Source organism: Podarcis pityusensis (assembly GCF_964106645.2).
Source record: "Podarcis pityusensis genome assembly, chromosome: 2".
Lineage (NCBI taxonomy): Eukaryota > Metazoa > Chordata > Lepidosauria > Squamata > Lacertidae > Podarcis > Podarcis pityusensis.
The window spans coordinates 115,599,015-115,618,182 of record NC_138029.1 but is presented as its reverse complement, the minus strand read 5'-3'; the positions used below and the strand labels follow the sequence as shown (position 1 = coordinate 115,618,182).

At 47.1% G+C, this 19,168-nt stretch overlaps 1 protein-coding gene across 6 annotated transcripts; it reads left to right on the top strand.

Moving 5' to 3' along the window:
• The first annotated feature begins 44 nt into the window (after positions 1–44).
• LOC308469385 (uncharacterized protein) lies at positions 45–18,485 on the top strand. Of its 6 annotated transcripts, XM_080991746.1 has the most exons (5): positions 45–117; positions 674–1,938; positions 5,890–5,996; positions 13,224–13,350; positions 15,090–18,485. In XM_080991746.1, the coding sequence occupies exons 2-5, from the start codon at positions 1,614–1,616 to the stop codon at positions 17,072–17,074; spliced, it is 2,544 nt and encodes an 847-aa protein (XP_080847872.1). In that variant the 5' UTR covers positions 45–117; positions 674–1,613; the 3' UTR covers positions 17,075–18,485. The 6 variants fall into 6 exon arrangements, with proteins under 6 accessions (XP_080847872.1, XP_080847873.1, XP_080847875.1 ...); XM_080991747.1 differs by lacking the exons at positions 45–117; positions 5,890–5,996 and having other exon boundaries at positions 522–1,938; positions 15,090–18,484; XM_080991749.1 differs by lacking the exons at positions 45–117; positions 674–1,938 and having other exon boundaries at positions 5,884–6,001; positions 15,090–18,484.
• The last annotated feature ends 683 nt before the right edge of the window (positions 18,486–19,168 follow it).

Here is a 19,168-nt window from a genome sequence, read left to right as displayed (position 1 = left end):
ACTCACAGTCAGCCAATCACATGAGAGCTACTGCTAGAGGAGGGAAAAAACCATGTTAAAAGTACACAGTACAGTGGTACCTTGGGTTACAGACGCTTCAGGTTACAGACACCTCAGGTTACAGATTCCGCTAACCCTTGGGTTACCTTGGGTTAAGAACTTTGCTTCAGGATGAGAACAGAAATCATGCTCCGGTGGCGGAGCGGCAGCAGGAGGCCCCATTAGCTATAATAATAATTTATTATTTATACCCCGCTGGGCGGCTTCCAGCAAAGTACAGTGGTCTGTTAAACATTAAAAGCTTCCCTAAACAGGTACCTCAGTGGTTCCCTAAAGTGGTACCTCAGGTTAAGAACAGTTTCATGTTAAGAACGGACCTCCAGAACGTATTAAGTTCTTAACCAGAGGTACCACTGTAACTTAACATAAGTAAACATTCCCATTTCAAGGAATTAAATCATTATTTTTAACAAGGGATGGCGGGAATCGGAGTCACAGTTTCCCTACCCCTGATTTAAACCCATACCGATGGGTCTCCCATTCTCCTTACAGCTCATTTCCCAGAACTGGCCACAGCACACAGGTTGCAGTCAGACTTGTGCGGGGATATAATGGAAGTGAGCACTCAGTCATGGCCTAATTTTGTGTCGTTCTTCTCTGTGTGTTCCAGCAGAACATGAGCAAAAGGGGGCTGATGCAGGGAAGAAAGCGTGCAGGTGCTCTTGCTGTGAGAAAGTCTTCACCTGGAGATCCCACCTTGCCAGGCATGAGAGGATCCACACGGGAGAGAAGCTCTATCGCTGTGCCGTCTGCGAGAAGAGCTTTGGCCATGCGTCACACCTCGCCACCCACGAGAGAACCCACACAGGAGAGAAACCCTATAAAAAATGAGAGGCACAAATACAAGATGGGTGACACCTGGCTTGAGAGCAGTACATGTGAAAAGGATCTAGGAGTCTTGGTTGACCACAAACTTGACATGAGCCAACAGTGTGACGCGGCAGCTAAAAAAGCCAGTGCAATTCTGGGTTGCATCAATAGGAGTATAGCATCTAGATCAAGGGAAGTAATAGTGCCACTGTATTCTGCTCTGGTCAGACCTCACCTGGAGTACTGTGTCCAGTTCTGGGCACCACAGTTCAAGAAGGACACTGACAAACTGGAATGTGTCCAGAGGAGGGCAACCAAAATGGTCAAAGGCCTGGAAACGATGCCTTATGAGGAACGGCTAAGGGAGCTGGGCATGTTTAGCCTGGAGAAGAGGAGGTTAAGGGGTGATATGATAGCCATGTTCAAATATATAAAAGGATGTCACATAGAGGAGGGAGAAAGGTTGTTTTCTGCTGCTCCAGAGAAGCGGACACGGAGCAATGGATCCAAACTACAAGAAAGAAGATTCCACCTAAACATTAGGAAGAACTTCCTGACAGTAAGAGCTGTTCGACAGTGGAATTTGCTGCCAAGGAGTGTGGTGGAGTCTCCTTCTTTGGAGGTCTTTAAGCAGAGGCTTGACAACCATATGTCAGGAGTGCTCTGATGGTGTTTCCTGCTTGGCAGGGGGTTGGACGCGATGGCCCTTGTGGTCTCTTCCAACTCTATGATTCTATGATTCTATGAAATGTACCGTGTGCGGGAAAACCTTCATCCAGAGCTCGGCACTTCTGAGGCACATGGTGTGCCACACGGGCGAAAGAGGCCATAAGTGTCCGCACTGTGGGAAAAGCTTCAGGCGGAGGTCACAGCTTGTTAGGCACATGCCTAAACACATAGGCGAGAAACCATACGAATGTGCAGAGTGTGGGGAAACCTTTGTCCAGAGGTCAGCCTTTTTTAGGCACATGATGCGTCACACTGAGGAAAATGGCTTCCAGTGTTCGCACTGTGGGAAAAGCTTCCAGTGGAGGTCACACCTTGTTAGGCACATGCCCATGCACACAGGTGAGAAACTTTATAAATGTTCATGGTGCGAGAAAACCTTCACACAACTGTCCGCCCTCCCTATACATGAGAGAATCCACACGGGGGAAAAGCCATATTCATGCTCCACCTGTGGGAAAGAGTTCATTGCTAGAGCTCACCTTGTTGTACATGAGAGAAGCCATACAGGGAAGAAACCCTATAGTTGCTCCTCCTGCGGGAGAGGCTTCAGCAACACATCATGCCTTGCTAAACATCAGAGAATCCACACGGGCGAGAAGCCGTACAAATGTTCTCTCTGCGGGAAATGCTTTGGCCACACATCATCTCTCACGAAACATCAGATAAGCCACACCGGGGAGAAGCCGTACCGATTCTCAGACTGTGGGAAAAGTTTTGTCGACAGCTCAAAGCTGGCGAGGCACAAGAGAACCCATGCAGAGGAGAGGCCCTACAAATGCGCTGTCTGTGGGGAAAGTTTCAGGGAGAGCTACCACCTTATTAGACACGAGAGGAACCACGCGGGAGACAGGCCCTATCCGTGCTCAATCTGTGGGAAAAGCTTTGTTAACAAATGGCGCTGCAGTACGCACGAGAGAACCCACACAGGAGAGAAACCATATCAGTGTGCGGTCTGTGGAAGAAGCTTCGGCGATCAATCCAATCTTCTTAATCATCAGAGAATCCACGCTGGAGCGAAACTGTATAGATGTGATATCTGTGGGAAATGCTTGAGTCGGAGAGAGCACCTTCTTAATCATTATAGAACCCACACCGGGGAAAAACCCTACAAATGTCTGGACTGCGACAAGAGCTTCATTCAACGAATTCAGCTTCTTGTTCACGAGAGAACCCACCACAGAGGAGAGATTAAATGAAATGTCAAGCCTGTTCTGCAACTAGGCCTGTGATACCTCAAGAGCTCCCCCCACCCACCCAAACTTTAAGACCAACCTCAGAGTTCTTGCATTTTACCCTGCCTTTGTGGGAGGCAGGTGCAAGAGACAGGGCCTTTTTAGTGGTGGCACTCAGGGCCAGCTCCAGAGGGTGGCAAGATTGGGCATCTGCTAGACCCCAGGACCAGAGGTCCCTCTGTGCTTAACAGGTCTACTATTTCTACTTTGCGCAGAGTACAGTGGTATCTCGGGTTACAGACGCTTCAGGTTACAGAGGCTCCGCTAACCCAGAAATAGTACCTCGGGTTAAGAACTTTGCTTCAGGATGAGAACAGAAATCGTGTGATGGTGGTACAGCAGCAGCAGGAGGCCCCATTAGCTAAAGTGGTGCTTCAGGTTAAGAACAGTTTCAGGTTAAGAACGAACCTCCGGAACGAATTAAGTTCTTAACCCGAGGTACCACTGTATCCAAAAAGAACAGAACTCCCAGTTTGTATGTCCTGTCTCTCCAGATGAGGGGGGGAGCTCCTGGGGGGTGTCGTTCTGAGGACACCCTCCTCCCCAAATCCTGGCGCCAGCAATGGTGGCACTGAAAGCGTGGCAATCCACAGTTCTTCCTCTCCAGCGTTTACCACCTACAAGAATGGTCTCCCTTCAGTTAACTTCAAAGTATGTTTCAATTTCCACTTGCACCAGGTAAAAACCAGCGGAACACAGCTTTACTCTGAAGCAGCATTAACAAGCACTTAGTGCTTGGGATACTGTATAATTGCTGTAATAATAAAATAAGGGCATTGGCTGTATGAGGTCAGCCGGAGACCGTTTTTCTTCTATATTATTTTTAAACCCAGGCATCGGGGATATTCTAAAATAAAGAATGCTTACCAAAGGATAATGAAACTAAACGAAACAAAAACGTTAGTGAAATCTGTGGTGGTTCTGCATGGCTCAGAATGTGTATTTTGGCTTGTGCAAACTTTGGCTTTTGCAAATCATAGAATAGCAATGCAGGGATCTCGGTTACAGCATCACTGACAGATGGCCATCCAACCTCTGTTTGGAAACCTCCAAGCGGCAGTGTCATGGCTGAAGGGTTGAGGTTTTAGACAATGCCATACTCGATGGGTAGGGGAGCAAGTGATGTGAGCCTCTCATCCACCATGGTAGATCGCAAGTCTATTTGATGAGCTTTGACTCTGAGAAGCTCTGATCATCCCTGGCAACAGAATCTCAACATAACAGGACCTCTCCCTGGCCATGACGAAGTAACCAGTTTACACACTTGCGTGTGAAGCAGAATAGATGCTAATTTGAACATTATGCTATTGTTTTGAAGCAGGGGTTCCCAAAGCAGGCGGTATCGCTGAATCAAGTCCATCAGTTTTGTTGAATTTATTAAATACTTGAATTTGGATTTGGAATAAATGTGCAATTAATTGTTGCTGCTGTGAATTTTATTGTGCTTTTATTTGTCTTCCTTAGTGGGTCGTGCAAACCGCTATTCTTAACAACGCTTTTTATACGGTTGGGGTGGGGTGGGGACCAGTGGGAACAAGTTTATAGAAGCGGGGGTGGGGGGACGGTGGTTCAAAAAAGTTTGGGAGCCAACTCTACGATTCTCTGATTCCATAAATGCAAATAAAATTTGGACTCCCAACTGCAGGTTGTATCGAGGGTGCATCTCCTAATCCACAATACACAATACACACCCCTTAGTGGTGGTATGGCCATATAGAAAATAATGTGTTTTATTTTGGCACATTCTTGTGACAAATCCCAATATAGGAGTTGTGGTTTTCTCTTGCAGCAACTGATCGAGACATTTTGATGCCTGAGCTGAAGCAGTAAGGGGTGCCCTCCCCACCATCACCCACTTTAAGGAGCACAGTATCCAAACTGATTGTGCCATTGTAGCTTCTGAGGCTGAGACGGGGTGGGTGGGAACTGTAGTACAAAATGAAGGCACAAGGTTGGCAGGTGTTACTCCGACTAGGGGTTGGGCTTGTCTTGCATCATGCGAGCAAAGCTCGGAATAGTCCATTGTAGAGTCGGAAAGGACCCCAACAATCATAGCTTATGATCAGCAATGGTGGGAACTGTAACACAGTGAGATCCGGAATCTCAGTAGTAGTAATAATAATAAATAATAATAAATTTTATTTATACCCCGCCCTCCCCAGCCAAGACCGGGCTCAGGGTGGCTAACACCAAGTATAAAACAATTGATTAAAATACAACTTAAAAACAAAATTAAAGTACAGTACAACATTAAAATGCAGCCTCATTTCAGTAGAAACTCAAATCAAAAACTTTTGGGGGATGAAAACATCAAATCTTCACCAAGGCCAGCTATCCAGTAGTAGTAGTAGTAGTAATAAGAATAATTTATTATTTATACCCCGCCCACCCAGCGGCTTCCAACAAAAGATTAAAAATACATTAAGACATCAGTCATTAAAAACTTCGCTAAACAGGGCTGCCTTCAGATGTCTTGTTAATATGAGATAGTTGTTCAGTGGTTTTCCATCGCTGGGTCTCTGCCTTTTTAAGGTCAAAGCAAGTTGCCGGGGCAACCCAGTCAGACAGGTGGCGATGAAGAAGAAGAAGAAGAAGAAGAAGAAGAAGAAGAAGAAGAAGAAGAAGAAGAAGAAGAAGAAGAAGAAGAAGAAATTCCCCTGAGCAGCAGGGCTTGACCATGGAGCCGCACAGGCCACAAATCTCCCCCACTGTGACTGCCCTATTCAAATTACAGCAATGATTTCCAAATTTCCATTTACCCATGCAAATTAGTATTTGCAAATCTGTGCCCTCTTTTGTCCTTCTCTTTCTTCCCAGTTGGGGTGTGTGTGTTGCTGAATTTCCTCTTTGGCGATGCACAAATGCGGCCGCCCCCCCCCCTCGCTGCCCCGAACGCAACATCGCAAAAGGCAAGTGTGGGCAAAGTAAGGGCAGGAGAGGCTCTTCGCCGGTTGCGAGCGCGCATGCTCGTGCGAGGAGCGTGGGGGCACGTCCCTGTATCATAATAAGAGTTCGGAAAATTTTTCTCTCTCCTCTCCCCCCCCCCCCCCATTTGCAGTTTATTCAGTCTATCTGGCCTGTCTTCGTCGTCGTCTCTGTGACCTCTCCAAAAGGGGACCCCCGTTTGGCTTGAGCTGCTCGGAATTGCGCCGCAAACACCGCGATGTAAGGTACAGACTCCCCAAGCAAAAGCCCATTTTGCGCCCAGCTCTCAGCTGCCTGGGAAACTCGGGGGTGCATCAATTGAACAAGCTCCTTTCTGCAACAATAAAACCCTCCCTATAGTGAAATTTGGAAAAGACCAGGACAAAATATATTTTAGGAGCCAGATTGGGGGTGGGGGGAGCCGTTCACATTCCTAGGGACTAGCGGCTAGGCTTCAAGTTCATCCCATTTCAGTATCAGCTTTTCTTTTTCTTGTCTGGCATTCCTCTCCCCCCGTTCCTTGTTTCCCCAGCTAGATTTAGGGGACAGAGGAAACGAGACCTCTCCAATTGCACCCAAGGGGTGCAATCTGACACCTCGATTTTTAAAACTATTCCTTCCTTATGCTCCCGCACAATGTAGTTCTCCTTTGGGTAGGTCCTTTGGTCCCTAAAGGGGCATTGGACTGCATTTCCCATCAGGCCTCCCTCCCTCTCTCCCTCTCTCTCTTTCTCTCTCTCTCTCTCTCTCTCTCTCCAACCCACCCCTCCGTGGTGCGGCAGGATTGTTGTAGGAATTTGCAAAGTTCCTTTGTAACTTACCCCATCGTTCTGATTGGCGGAGCCAGCAGTCCCCGCCTCTCTAGGTGTGCAACGCGGCAAAAAATAAATAAATATGAAAGTTGTGGTGCCTGAAGGAAGCCCTGAAATCCCAATTCTCTCTTTTAAGCTGAGATCTTCCCCAGTTTGCCTCTGTATGCTGAAATGTGGGAAAGAAATTGCTTTAAATATGTTTTTATTGTTTTAGCGTTTGTTTGCCACCCTGGGCTCATCAGGGAGGAAGGGTGGTATATATAAGTTTAATAAATCGTAGAAGTGGTGGAGTTGATAGGGGGTTTCTGCAGTCTTTCGTTGCACTGTTAAAGGCCATGGCTCTGTGGTGAAGCACAGAGCATCTCCCTGTGCTTCTTGTGGCATCTATGATTCTACACCTTGGAGGTCCCAAGTCGCAAGGTGGTTAGATTGGTCCCAACTAGGGCCAGGGCCTTTTCAGTACTGGCCCCGACTTGGTGGAACACTCTGTCACAAGAGACCAGGGCCCTGCGGGACTTGACATCTTTCCGCAGGGCCTGCAAGACAGAGCTGTTCCACCTGGCCTTTGGTTTGGACTCAGTGTGACCCTTATGTTTCCCTCCCCTTATGGTTTGGATCTATGGGCTACTTTTAAAATGAGGCTGAATTTTAAATTATATTTTAACCTGTATTTTAAATTGGGGTTTTGTGTTGGTTTTTTTTGTAATTTTAGTGGTGTTAGCCGCCCTGAGCCCGGCTCTGGCTGGGGAGGGCGGGATATAAATAAAAAATTATTATTATTATTATTCACCCAGGAAGGACAGGGGAAAGACTGAATCATAGAATTGTAGAGATGGAAGGGCCCCATCACCCAGGCCTAGCTAGGTAGATAAAAAAAGAAACATGACATTGGATAAGGCAGGCTTCTGATCTTCCAGCTGATTTGTAAAAAATAAGGCACAGAGATTAAGTTTCCTTTGAATCTCCTCCCCCAAACAATGCTTCATTTTGCTTTATGGTGAAAACAGCCCAGACTCCAGGACTTCAATAAATCATGAAAAGTCTCAGTGGGAGGTTCTTGGATGTGTACAAACCATCGGGTCATTACCATATATTGGAGGAAAAACAGCTTTTTATGAGTGGCAGACTCCAGTCCTGTACACACATTAACACATATATACTGCTTGATATTTTAAGTATAGTAAGTCTGCAATTTACATTACGTTTCAGGGATCAGGCTTGGGGGTTTCAAGCACATAAAACAAGGTCCAGTCTTCTGGGTCAGGAGAAGCCTGGGCAAAAAGCTAAGTCCTTGCAATATATCCCAAGTAATTTAATTATTTAACTCTAAGTTTGCATGCATTTGATTGCACCACACCATAGCCTGCTTTACAAACTATGGCTTACTGTAAATGAGAAAGCATGGTGTTCATCTTTTAGTGAGGTGAGGTAGGATTTAACAGAATCATAGAATTGCAGACTTGGAAGGGACCTCGAGGGTCATCTTAGCCCAACCCCCAACCCCCCGTCCTTATTATAGTTGCTGGATTAGCACTTTTAGGATTTTTTTTTCATTGCATTTTTCCTGTGTATTTTTCTTAAAAAATCAATTATCAAGTTCTGTATTTTGTAGATCTGTGAGTCGCTTTGAGTCATCTTGTGGAAAGTGATCAATAAATATACAGTGGTACCTCGCAAGACAAATGCCTCGTAAGACAAAAAACTCGCTAGACGAAAGGGTTTTTTGTTTTTTGAGCTGCTTCGCAAGACGATTTTCCCTATGGGCTTGCTTCGCAAGACGGAAATGTCTTGCAAGTTTGTTTCCTTTTTCTTAACACCGTTAATACAGTTGCGACTTGACTTCGTGGTAGCCTTTTTTGAGGTTTTTAAAGACTTTGGTGATTTTTGAAGCTTTTCCAAAACTTTCCCGACACTGTGCTTCGCAAGACGAAAAAAATCGCAAGACGACAAAACTCGCGGAACGAATTAATTTCGTCTTGCGAGGCACCACTGTAATTAATAATAATAATAATAATAATAATAATAAAATGAGCTAAGGTAATGCTTCAGGGATCTTTTCACACTAGGGAATGTACAGGTCATGTTTATGTTTCCTATATGTATCTGGCTGACTCCTGTGGAACAGAACGCAGGACTGGGACTCTCCCGGTGCAATGGTGCAGCCATACCCTATTCTTTGCTCCTACAATCTGGTAATTCGGAGATATACTGTCACTGGCCCTGGAGGCTCCATTTGGCTTCTTCTAGTAGCACTGAGCCTCTTGGGCTTGCCGATCAGAAGGTTGGCGGTTCGAATCCCTGCAACAGAGTGAGCTCCCGTTGCTTGGTCCCTGCTCCTGCCAACCTAGCAGTTAGAAAGCACGTCAAAGTGCAAGTAGATAAATAGGTACCGCTCCGGCGGGAAGGTAAACGGTGTTTCCGTGCGTTGCTCTGGTTCGCCAGAAGAGGCTTAGTTATTCTGGCCACAAGACCCGGAAAAACTGTCTGCGGACAAATGCCAGCTCCCTCAGCCAGTAAAGCAAGATGAGCGCCGCAACCCCAGAGTCGTCTGCGGCTGGACTTAACTGTCAGGGGTCCTTTACCTTTAGTAGCTGCTGACAGACCTGGCCTCCAGCCTTTCAAACATTTCCTGCTTCCGTTGATAAGGCAATGCCTCCTTTCTCATTCTGAACTCGGGTGAGGGTCTGCTGCAGTTTTGCGCATCAGCTTCCGATTTCTCACCCGCAACACCCTCCGCTCCTGTTAGGCTGCCGTCCTAGATATAGGCAAGGGTTGCGCTGGTCGGCTGAGAAGGCGGTGGGTTGTTGGGGGGAGAAGTCTTTGGGGCCGCCACAAATCACGTTTCTTGGCTGTTGGATGACCAGATGGTCCCCAGCTCCTGTCTTGGGACCGAGGAGAGGGGAGGAGTTTGCCCTCCGGAATCCTTTCTGCTCAATCCGGCGGGGTTGAGCTTCCTATAGGGACAGAGCCAGTGCAAAGAGACAACAGATCCCCGGGTGGGAAAAGAAACCCCTCGATTCCCGAACTTATTTTGCATCCAGAGGCGCGCGCTCTCCAGGACGCAGTGAGTGGATCTGGGCTGGATCAGTACTTTAGATGCGGGTGAGAAAGAAAGAAAGGCGAAGGAAAAGGAGGAGTTTGTTTTGTTTTGCCGTGGGAAGAGAGGGTGCCAGCATGGAGTAAGGCAGCGAGAAGGGACTTGGGTAGGTGGGCAGGGAAATGGGAGAGCGGGGGCCTCGGCCTTCCTATTCCCAGCGACTCCATTGCGCCGGAGACGGTGCGCTCTTTCCGGCGCTGCGCAGGGTCTCCAAAGAGACCACGTGCAACCCAGCCAGCGGGGCGCGTTCAGGGTGATGCTCTCTGCCTTTCTTTGGCTGCGAACCCATTTAAAGCACACCCCCCCCCCAAGAATCCCGAGAGGTGTCCCTCACAGAGCTACAGTTCCCAGCATCTCGGCCAACTACAGTTTCCAGGGTTCTTTTGTTTGTTTGGTGCGTGGCATGCGCTTTAAACGGACGGTGGGTGTGCACAGTCTTTGTGGGTCAAGGCGGAAGAGGGCTGCGGATGGATGGATAGCTGGGCGGTCCTTGCTGGGAATGTTTGGACCTGCATGCGGGGGGGGGGGGTGGCTTTTGAAATGGGAGAGATGATCTCGAAGTGGGATGCGAGCTGTTTGTTGTTTTTGTTTACTAATGGAGAGACCGCCGTATGCCTTACATGGGGTCACTAAATTCTACGGGAGAGAAGTTCTGAAAATAGCAGAAGCAACTGGGAGCAGGGTTCCCACTGTGGCTGCTGCTTCTGTTTTTGGGGAACACCCCTGTCTGGAGATGACAGGTGCCAACTATTTGTAGTTTCTGGAAACAATCGGAGACATTTTTGTCTCGACAAGCTTTCGCAGCTAGATATAGATATATATGGCCTCTGCCTTGGGTGTTTATTTGTTTTCTTTTAAAACCTATTTTAGGTTGCTTTAATTATATGCTTGTAAATTGCCCTAAGATTTATGCAAAAGGAAATTCATGCAGTAATAAAAAAAATGTATTTTATTAACTGAGGTGATATAGGCATCCCATAACATAAGCTCACGAACCAAATTCAGCTATTAAAATACTATGTATAAAATGCTGAATGGTATTATAGACTAAAGACACAATCAAAATACAGATTTATATATTTTTTGATGCTAAGTCAGGGGTGGGAAAGCTATAGCCGTTGGCATGTTTTTGGACTCTAATGCTCATCATCCCTCACCATTGATTGGGCTTATTTCAATAAATGAACTCTTATAGCCCATGGCAACTGCAGCTTGTATTTAGCTCTGTGGCTGTTGTTTTCCTCAGTTGGGTTTTATCTGATCCTGGGGATTTGAGTTGCACCATGCCAATACAGTGGTACTTTGGGTTACATACGCTTCAGGTTACAGACTCCGCTAACCCAGAAATAGTGCTTCAGGTTAAGAACTTTGCTTCAGGATGAGAACAGAAATCGTGCTCTGGCGGTGCGGCAGCAGCAGGAGGCCCCATTAGCTAAAGTGGTGCTTCAGGTTAAGAACAGTTTCAGGTTAAGTACGGACCTCCGGAACGAATTAAGTACTTAAACCGAGGTACCACTGTACTGGTCATTGATGGAAATAAAGAGAGTGATTGATTGCATTATGCCTGCAATTTTAAGCATTATCTTGTAAGCAAATAAGGTGGTGTCCAGCTAACATGCCCCACAGCAAAATGATTTCTGCTTGAACAAGGGGACTCCCCCCCATTCTTCCCCCTCCCCAGATTTGCTCAGGAGGATTGGCTGATAAACCCCTGTAACAGGTTTAAGGAAGCGAGGAGAGGAGGGGAGTCCTGTTGCACAAGCAGAAACCCTTGTGCAGACAGGCTTACTTAGCACTAAGTCTCGAACAACCCATGGCAAACACATTCTCCAAATGTGGATTCTTATGTAGCCAAAACAGTAGCATCTACAGTGGTACCTCGGGTTAAGTACTTAATTTGTTCCGTAGGTCCGTTCTTAACCTGAAACTGTTCTTAACCTGAAGCACCACTTTAGCTAATGGGGCCTCCTGCTGCCGCCGCGCAGCTGGAGCACGATTTCTGTTCTCATCCTGAAGCAAAGTTCTTAACCTGAGGCAATATTTCTGGGTTAGCGGAGTCTGTAACCTGAAGCGTATGTAACCTGAGGTACCACTGTACACTCAAGGGGGAGGTTTTCAGCCAACTTGGGTGAACACCAAGGTTTTCAGAAGCACAAAATAAATTTTACGAGGTAGGAACTTGGAGACAGGGACTTGCTGGAATCTAAGAAATGAGTCGTTTTTTTCTGCCCAGTATTTCATAGAAAGAGTTCACTACTTAAATAAAGGGAGGACTCTTCAAATTTGTAGTTCTCAAATTAATGCCCTTAAATGATGCCATGAAAGGAACACATGAAGCTTCCTCGAGAGAATACATTTTGTCCTCCCATCTGCATATTGCTTTCGCTGCCAGTGATCATATAGGGTCTGTCAGTCACTATGTCTTTCCTTCGAAACATTGTTAGCAGCACACAGACATAATGTCAGTGTTTCTGTTTTAATGGTTTGCTAGATTTTTATTGTATTTTGATGTTGGGTGTTGATTTTTTTGCTTGTGCTCATTTGTGTAAACTGCTTGGGGCTTTTGTTGCTTTAAGTGTTTGAAATGAAATTAAGGCCCTCCCACAAACACCTCAATGAGGACTTAGCGTGTTCCGTGGAATACTGACTGTTCTTGTTGGGAATGGAATGGAGTATCCTGGGAAAGAAATTGGCAGCTTGGCTAGAACCTTGAACAGGAGCACTCCACATTGCCAAATTGTTGCTTTTTACTTTGATAACCTCATTTGTCTCCAGCCATAGCAGATTTCCCAGACAAAGATACATAGAGCTCAGATGTGATCTCGAACCGTTTTCTTTAGGTTTCTATGAATGAGTTAGCCCAATGGCCTGGCTGCTTGCTTTCTGCACTGCTTAGCTACCATAAGCAGAGTTTGAAATTAGCCAGGCGCCGGGCGCATTTTGCACCAGGCTTTTCACCACTCGTAACCAGGTGAAGTTGCCTGGGCATCAGGATGGTGCCTGACATCTCCACTGCCTGGGGAATTCTTGGTTCTGGGCTGTTTTCACACACTAATACCCGCACCCTGTAGAATTCTATCAGTTATATTTTATCTGCACAAGCGGAATGGATTTCTGGAACCAAATGGCTTTTTCTGTGCAGCCTGAGCAAGAGCAGTCACCACTAAGAAAAAGAGGTTGGAATAGGCCAATATATATGTGGACTGTCAATGGATCAAGAGGCTTTTCTTCTTTAAGTTCTCAAAGCTGTAGAGCCCTAGGTCAAGGTTGTCATCTGAACTAGCCAGATGTTTAACTGGGAATCAATCACAATCAGTCCATCATTTGGAAAATAGGACTTTAGCGCCGTCTTGCCCCAAAATGGCAACTGGACATTCCATTTTGGCGACCTCAGCCTTGGTTTAAGGAGCCATTTGGCACCCAGATTATATATGTGAGTTTCTAACGCTGTGTAAGTGTGCTTGGTGTGAGCTAGACCGCAATTTAGCCCTGCAAGCAAAGCTGGTTGAAAATCAGGCGTTGCACAAAGCCTGACCGGACAGCAATGTTGTCTTTCAGATGCCAGTGAATTTCAAAGAGGTTGCGGTGCATTTCCCTGGCGATCAAGGGCCGCTGCTGGATCCAGATCAAAGAATCCTGCACAACAGCATCATGCCGGAGAACGATCGGAATTTGGCCTTTCTGGGTAAAGAGCCCTTCATCCTTTCTCAGTAGATATCTGGGTAGTCTTAGATGTACAATTACTTCTGTTTGCAACGTTCAGTGGTGTGTGTGTTGACGCTTAGGGCAGACAAAATGGCACTGCAAACAAGGAGGAGCTATCGGCAGGCTCAGGGGACCCCCAAGACTTGCAGAGAAAAAGGCATTGGGGGTAGGTAAACTGAGGAGGGGACCCCAAAGCAACCCAGTGAGGATTGAGCATGCTCAGTAGCCACTGAATGCTTATTGTTTGAGGTGGGGACATCTCAGGGGTGGGCGGGGCCAGAGGCAAAGGTGCACACAGCAATAGATGTAAATTTTGCCTTTGTGCCTTAGGCACAAAGTCCCACATCCCACCCTTGTCTTCTAGCCAGGCAGGCAAGAGGCGTTATCAGAGTTTAAGGACACAAAACGCTTGATGAGTGTGTGAAGGGAGAGGAAGTTGCTGGGGAGGGTCCTGAGGGCCAGATAGAAAGGCTTGGAGGGCCACATTTGATCTCTGGAGGTCCAGGGTTCCCCATCCCCGAGATACATCTGCTTTCTGGAATCATAGGAACACAGGTGTCAAATGTCACCTTTCTAGATTTATTTTATATTTTCATAATGATGTTCCAGCCTTGTTCTCTCATAAGAGAGTATCAAACTATTTAGGTACTTGGTCAGTGCTCAGCTATAATGTGGTCCAAGGCACCTGTGTTATCACAGAAGTATCCATGGGCCATTTAATGCCTCTTACTTAAAACCCAGCGCATGAAATGTGCCTTGCGGTAGCAGCCAGCACTCTTTGGGAAGCAAGCCAGGACAGTTTATGAACAGAAGGTGCTAAACAGCCCCACTAGGAGTTGCCTGGGTGACTCAGAAAGTGATCTGTGCCATTCTGTGCGTATTTACTTGCATGTAACTCCCACTGTGTTCACTGAGGCTTATTCCCAGCGAAGTATGGGGGTGGGGAGTGTGATGACGGACTTATTGTGACATGAGCTTTCGAGAGCCACAGCTGTATCCTCCCAACTCATTTCTGCTGTTGTCTTCGTTTAATTTGATTTTATTGGCTTCCTACTACAAAAGCAATTATGAAACATTTTGCTAACTTTAAGCAAAGTACAATTTTTAGAAAAAGAAGAACCGGATCTTGAGAGGGTATAAGACAAATGGTGTGTTTTTGTCAGCACATAATAATAGGATGAGGGACACGGGTGGCGCTGTGGGTTAAACCACAGAGCCTACGGCTTGCCAATCAGAAGGTCAGCGGTTCGAATCCCCGTGACGGGGTGAGCTCCTGTTGCTCGGTCCCTGCTCCTGCCAACCTAGCAGTTCGAAAGCACATCAAAGTGCAAGTAGATAAATAGGTACCGCTCAGGCGGGAAGGTAAATGGCGTTTCTGTGCGCTGCTCTGGTTCGCCAGAAGCGGCTTAGTCATGCTGGCCACATGACCTGGAAGCTGTACGCCGACTCCCTCGGCCAATAAAGCGAGATGAGCGCCGCAACCCCAGAGTCGGTCACGACTGGACCTAATGGTCAGGGGTCCCTTTACCTTTAATAATATGATAGACAGGTTGGACCAGGCAAATAGTTTTGATTTAAGTTTTCACCAATAACTGAAATACGTTTGTTTACTTTTGGAGACATACCACTAGTTATAAACCATTCAGTTATTTCCCTCCCAAATCTCCTGACTCATTTCTGAATAAGCATCAGGTCATGATTATCTGTTTCTTCTAACAGGTGATGGGCAGGCAGATGTGAACGAAGAGGATATGCAGGTGCAAAGTTCTGAGCAAGACAAACCATCACCGGGATTAGCAGGAGAAGCAGTTTCCCAGTGCCTTGAGAGAAGAGAGACGGTGCTAAATCATCGCAGGGCTGAGAGGCAGCTGGACCACCACCTATCAAGGAGAACGGCTAGTGCCATTCCTAGTGGGGGTGGCGCCCAGGATCTCCGCAAAGGCCCAGCACGAAAGCGAAAACGCAGATCTCAGGGCCCAAGGACGTGCAATGAGTGTGGGAAGACCTTCGCTCAGGCCTCGAACCTTCTGGCACATAAAAGAATCCACACAGGTGAGAAGCCATATAAATGTGTGCACTGTGGGAAAAGCTTCACCGAACGGTCCAATCGTAACAGGCACCAGAGGACTCATTCCGGAGAGAAACCATATCAGTGTGTCGACTGCGGGAAAAGTTTTAGCTTCCGGTCGGACCTGATTAGACACGGGATTACCCATACAGGAGAGAGGCCATATAAATGTTCGGACTGTGGGAAAAGCTTCAGTCACGCCTCCACTCTGATTAGACATGAGAATATCCATACAGGAGAAAAGCCCTATTCCTGTACAGACTGTGGGAAAAGCTTCACGCAGAGCTCATCCCTTCTAGCACATAAGAGACTCCACACTGGAGAAACGCCTTTCCTGTGTCCCGTTTGCGGGGAGAGCTTTAACTGGAAGTCGCACCTTGTCACACATAAGAGAACCCACACAGGGGAGAGACCATACAAGTGTGCAAAGTGTGGGAAAAGCTTCATCGAGAAGTCGAAACTGAATCGACACCAGAGAACCCATCTGGAAAAAGAACTTTACGAATGCGCAGAGTGTGGGAGAATTTTTAGCATCCGCTCCAACCTCCTTCGGCACGAGACCGCCCACAGAGGAGAGAAATCGTTTACGTGCTTCAGCTGTGGGAAAAGCTTCAACCAGTCGTCAAAGCTGATGAGGCACGAGAGGATCCACACGGGAGAGAAACCCTACTCCTGCGCCGACTGCGGGAAAAGTTTCAGCCAGACCTCTGAGCTCCTCCGACACGAGAGAATCCACACGGGGGAGAAGCCATATAAATGCGCCATCTGTGGGAAGTGCTTCAACCGGAGGTCACACCTGAACACCCACGGGGCGACCCACGTCGGAGGCCAACCTTACAAATGGCCAGACAGCGGAGCGAGCTACGAAAACGGTTCCCTCCTTGTGGCAAACGTGAATCCGCCCGAGCAGTTCTATGCGGGGAACCAACCCTATAAATGCTTAGAGGGCGAGAAGGACTACGGTCGTGGCTCCCTCCTCGTCGCAGGCATGAATTCGCACGGACAAGCACATATAGAAGGCCAGCTGTACGAATGGCCAAACACGGAGACCAGCTACAGTCACTGCTCCCTTCTCATTACTAGTGTCAGTCCACAAGAAGCAATCCATGCGCAGGAACAGACATACAAGTGCGCTGACAACGACACGAGCTGCAGCCGCGGTGGCCCGTTTTATCTAACCGGCGCAAATGCCCACGAGGGGATCATTGCGGGAGGTCAAGCATATAAATGCCGGAGTGGCAACGATGAGAGCCACAAGGGTCCCTCGCTCCTTACAACGGACGCGGGCAACCGGAGGGAAGAGAAGGTGTTTAAGTGTTCAGAGTGCGGGAAGTGCTTTAACTGGAAGTCGCACTTTGTTAGGCACAAGAGAATCCATACGGGAGAAAAGCCGTACTGCTGTCCGGACTGTGGGAAAAGCTTCAATCGGAGGTCGCACCTTGTCAGGCATGGGAGGACTCACGCAGGACTGAGGCCATACGCTCAGGCTGAGGAGGAAACTTTGGTTCAGAGTCTCGTCATCTCGAACCCAGGTGAATCTGTGTCTGAGGGAAACAGTATAAACACACAGCCTTCTCACGCTGTATTACAGACCGGTGAAGTCATGCGGGAGACAAACCTTATGAATATTCTGTGACATACCCTATTGCACATTAAAGAACCCAGACGGGAAGGAAACCTATGGCAGGGAGACTTCCCGTTGTGCATCATTTCTTGCTAGACACAGAATGCACGCACAGGGGAAACTATGGCTTAGTTTACACCAAGGGTGGAAGAGATGGTTAAGGTGTTCCTAGACTGCTAGTACTTAAGTTGCCCAGGAGAGGACTACATGATTGTTTGAGCATCTGGCTGTGTGATTGACTCCAGCACATGCACACCCTATGTAAATGCGGCACTCTACTGCACAAGCATGTGTGATCTTTGCATACAGTGGTACCTCGGGTTACATACGCTTCAGGTTAAAGACTCCCCTAAGCCAGAAATAGTGCTTCAGGTTCAGAACTTTGCTTCAGGATGAGAACAGAAATCGTGCTCCGGCGGCGCAGCAGCAGCAGGAGGCCACCTTAGCTAAAGTGGTACCTCAGGTTAAAAACAGTTTCAGGTTAAGAACGGACCTCCGGAATGAATTAAGTACTTAACCCGAGGTACCACTGTATAGGGTTATTGCCAATGCAACTCCTGTTCAGAGTAGCCCCAGTGAAATTAAGACACCTAAGTTAGGACTGTCCATCGGTTTCAATAGGTCTGTGTAAAGTAGGACTGACACTGATTACAACCCATAATAATGTACCTCCTGTGTTAAAAGCCTTTCTGTGTACTAAGCGGATAATGTGTGAACTGACCTGTGCGGTTCAGGGATAGAGTATCTGCAGCCTTCTGAATGTTCAGTTATATCAACAAAATTCTTATAAATCATTTCACTTTTATTTACATACCGTATTTTTTGCTCTATAACACGCACCCGACCATAACACGCACGTAGTTTTTAGAGGAGGAAAATCCGTAGGCATGCCACCCGTAGGCATTTCCTCCATAACACGCACAGACATTTCCCCTTACTTTCTAGGAGGAAAAAAGTGAGTGTTATGGTGCAAAAAATACGGTAAATCCCTTTGCATTAGGCACATTCACACACACATTACATCGAACCACTAACAGGACAGTTGCAAAACTGTTTCCCCACCCTCATCCCAGACAGCTAAGGATATTGTGAAATGGGGAATAATGGGTATGGAAGATGGTCTTTTTATGCCCATTTTCCTCTATTGTTCTTGCAATATTCCTGGTCGCTCTGACAAGGACATCAAGATGCTGCTTGTAATTCGCTTCTTTTGTAGTGTTAATGATTTTCTGCATTCCTTTCGAAACCTGCCTCTAGAATTGTATTGAAATATATTGTCTTCCAAGAAAGCAATTCTTTCACCACACAAGTCTGGACTCTGTGAGCTGATCTGTAATACAGGGCATTAAGGAGGGGTTTGGGTTTTTTGCCCCCTCAAAATTTTTATTAAACTTGTTTTAGATGAATATTTTAGATTTGTCCTGTGTATTTCTACAAAAGCATGACTTTTATTTATCACTATAATCAAAGCACTTCACATTTGGGTAGGTCAGTAGTTAGCAGACCTATAAACATGTACGCAGTGATGCCTCTCCTTTCAACTACTTTTTTTTTAAAAAAAGAACACTACAATCTTTCTGTACATGCCCTGTGCCCTCTGCTTTTGTCTTCACAACCATGGCCATGTTTAGAGGACATGCCTGGCTTGAGGTTGAATCCTGACAAGACAGAAGTACTGTTTTGGGGGGATGGGGTGGGCAGATGTGGAGCACTCCCTGGTCCTGAATGGGGTAACTGTGCCCCTGAAGGACCAGGTGCGCAGCCTGGGGGTCATTCTGGACTCACAGCTGTCCGTGGAGGTGCAGGTCAATTCTGTGTCCAGGGCAGATGTCTACCAGCTCCATCTGGTACGCAGGCTGAGACCCTACCTGCCCAGACTGTCTTGCCAGAGTGGTGCATGCTCTGGTTATCTCCCGCTTGGACTACTGCAATGTGCTCTACGTGGGGCTACCTTTGAAAGTGACCCGGAAACTGCAACTAGACGGGTGACTGGAAGTGGCCACCAAGACCACATAACACCGGTCCTGAAAGACCTACATTGGCTCCCAGTACGTTTCCAAGCACAGTTTAAAGTGTTGGTGCTGACCTTTAGAGCCCTAAACGGCC

Coding starts and splice junctions, on each gene's coding strand:
- LOC308469385 (XM_080991746.1), top strand. CDS start 1,614: ATGAAATGTACCGTGTGCGGGAAAACCTTCATCCAGAGCTCGGCACTT. Junction 1,939..5,889: donor GCACATGCCCATGCACACAG/GTGAGAAACTTT, acceptor CCCCATTTGCAG/TTTATTCAGTCTATCTGGCC. Junction 13,351..15,089: donor TCGGAATTTGGCCTTTCTGG/GTAAAGAGCCCT, acceptor TTCTTCTAACAG/GTGATGGGCAGGCAGATGTG.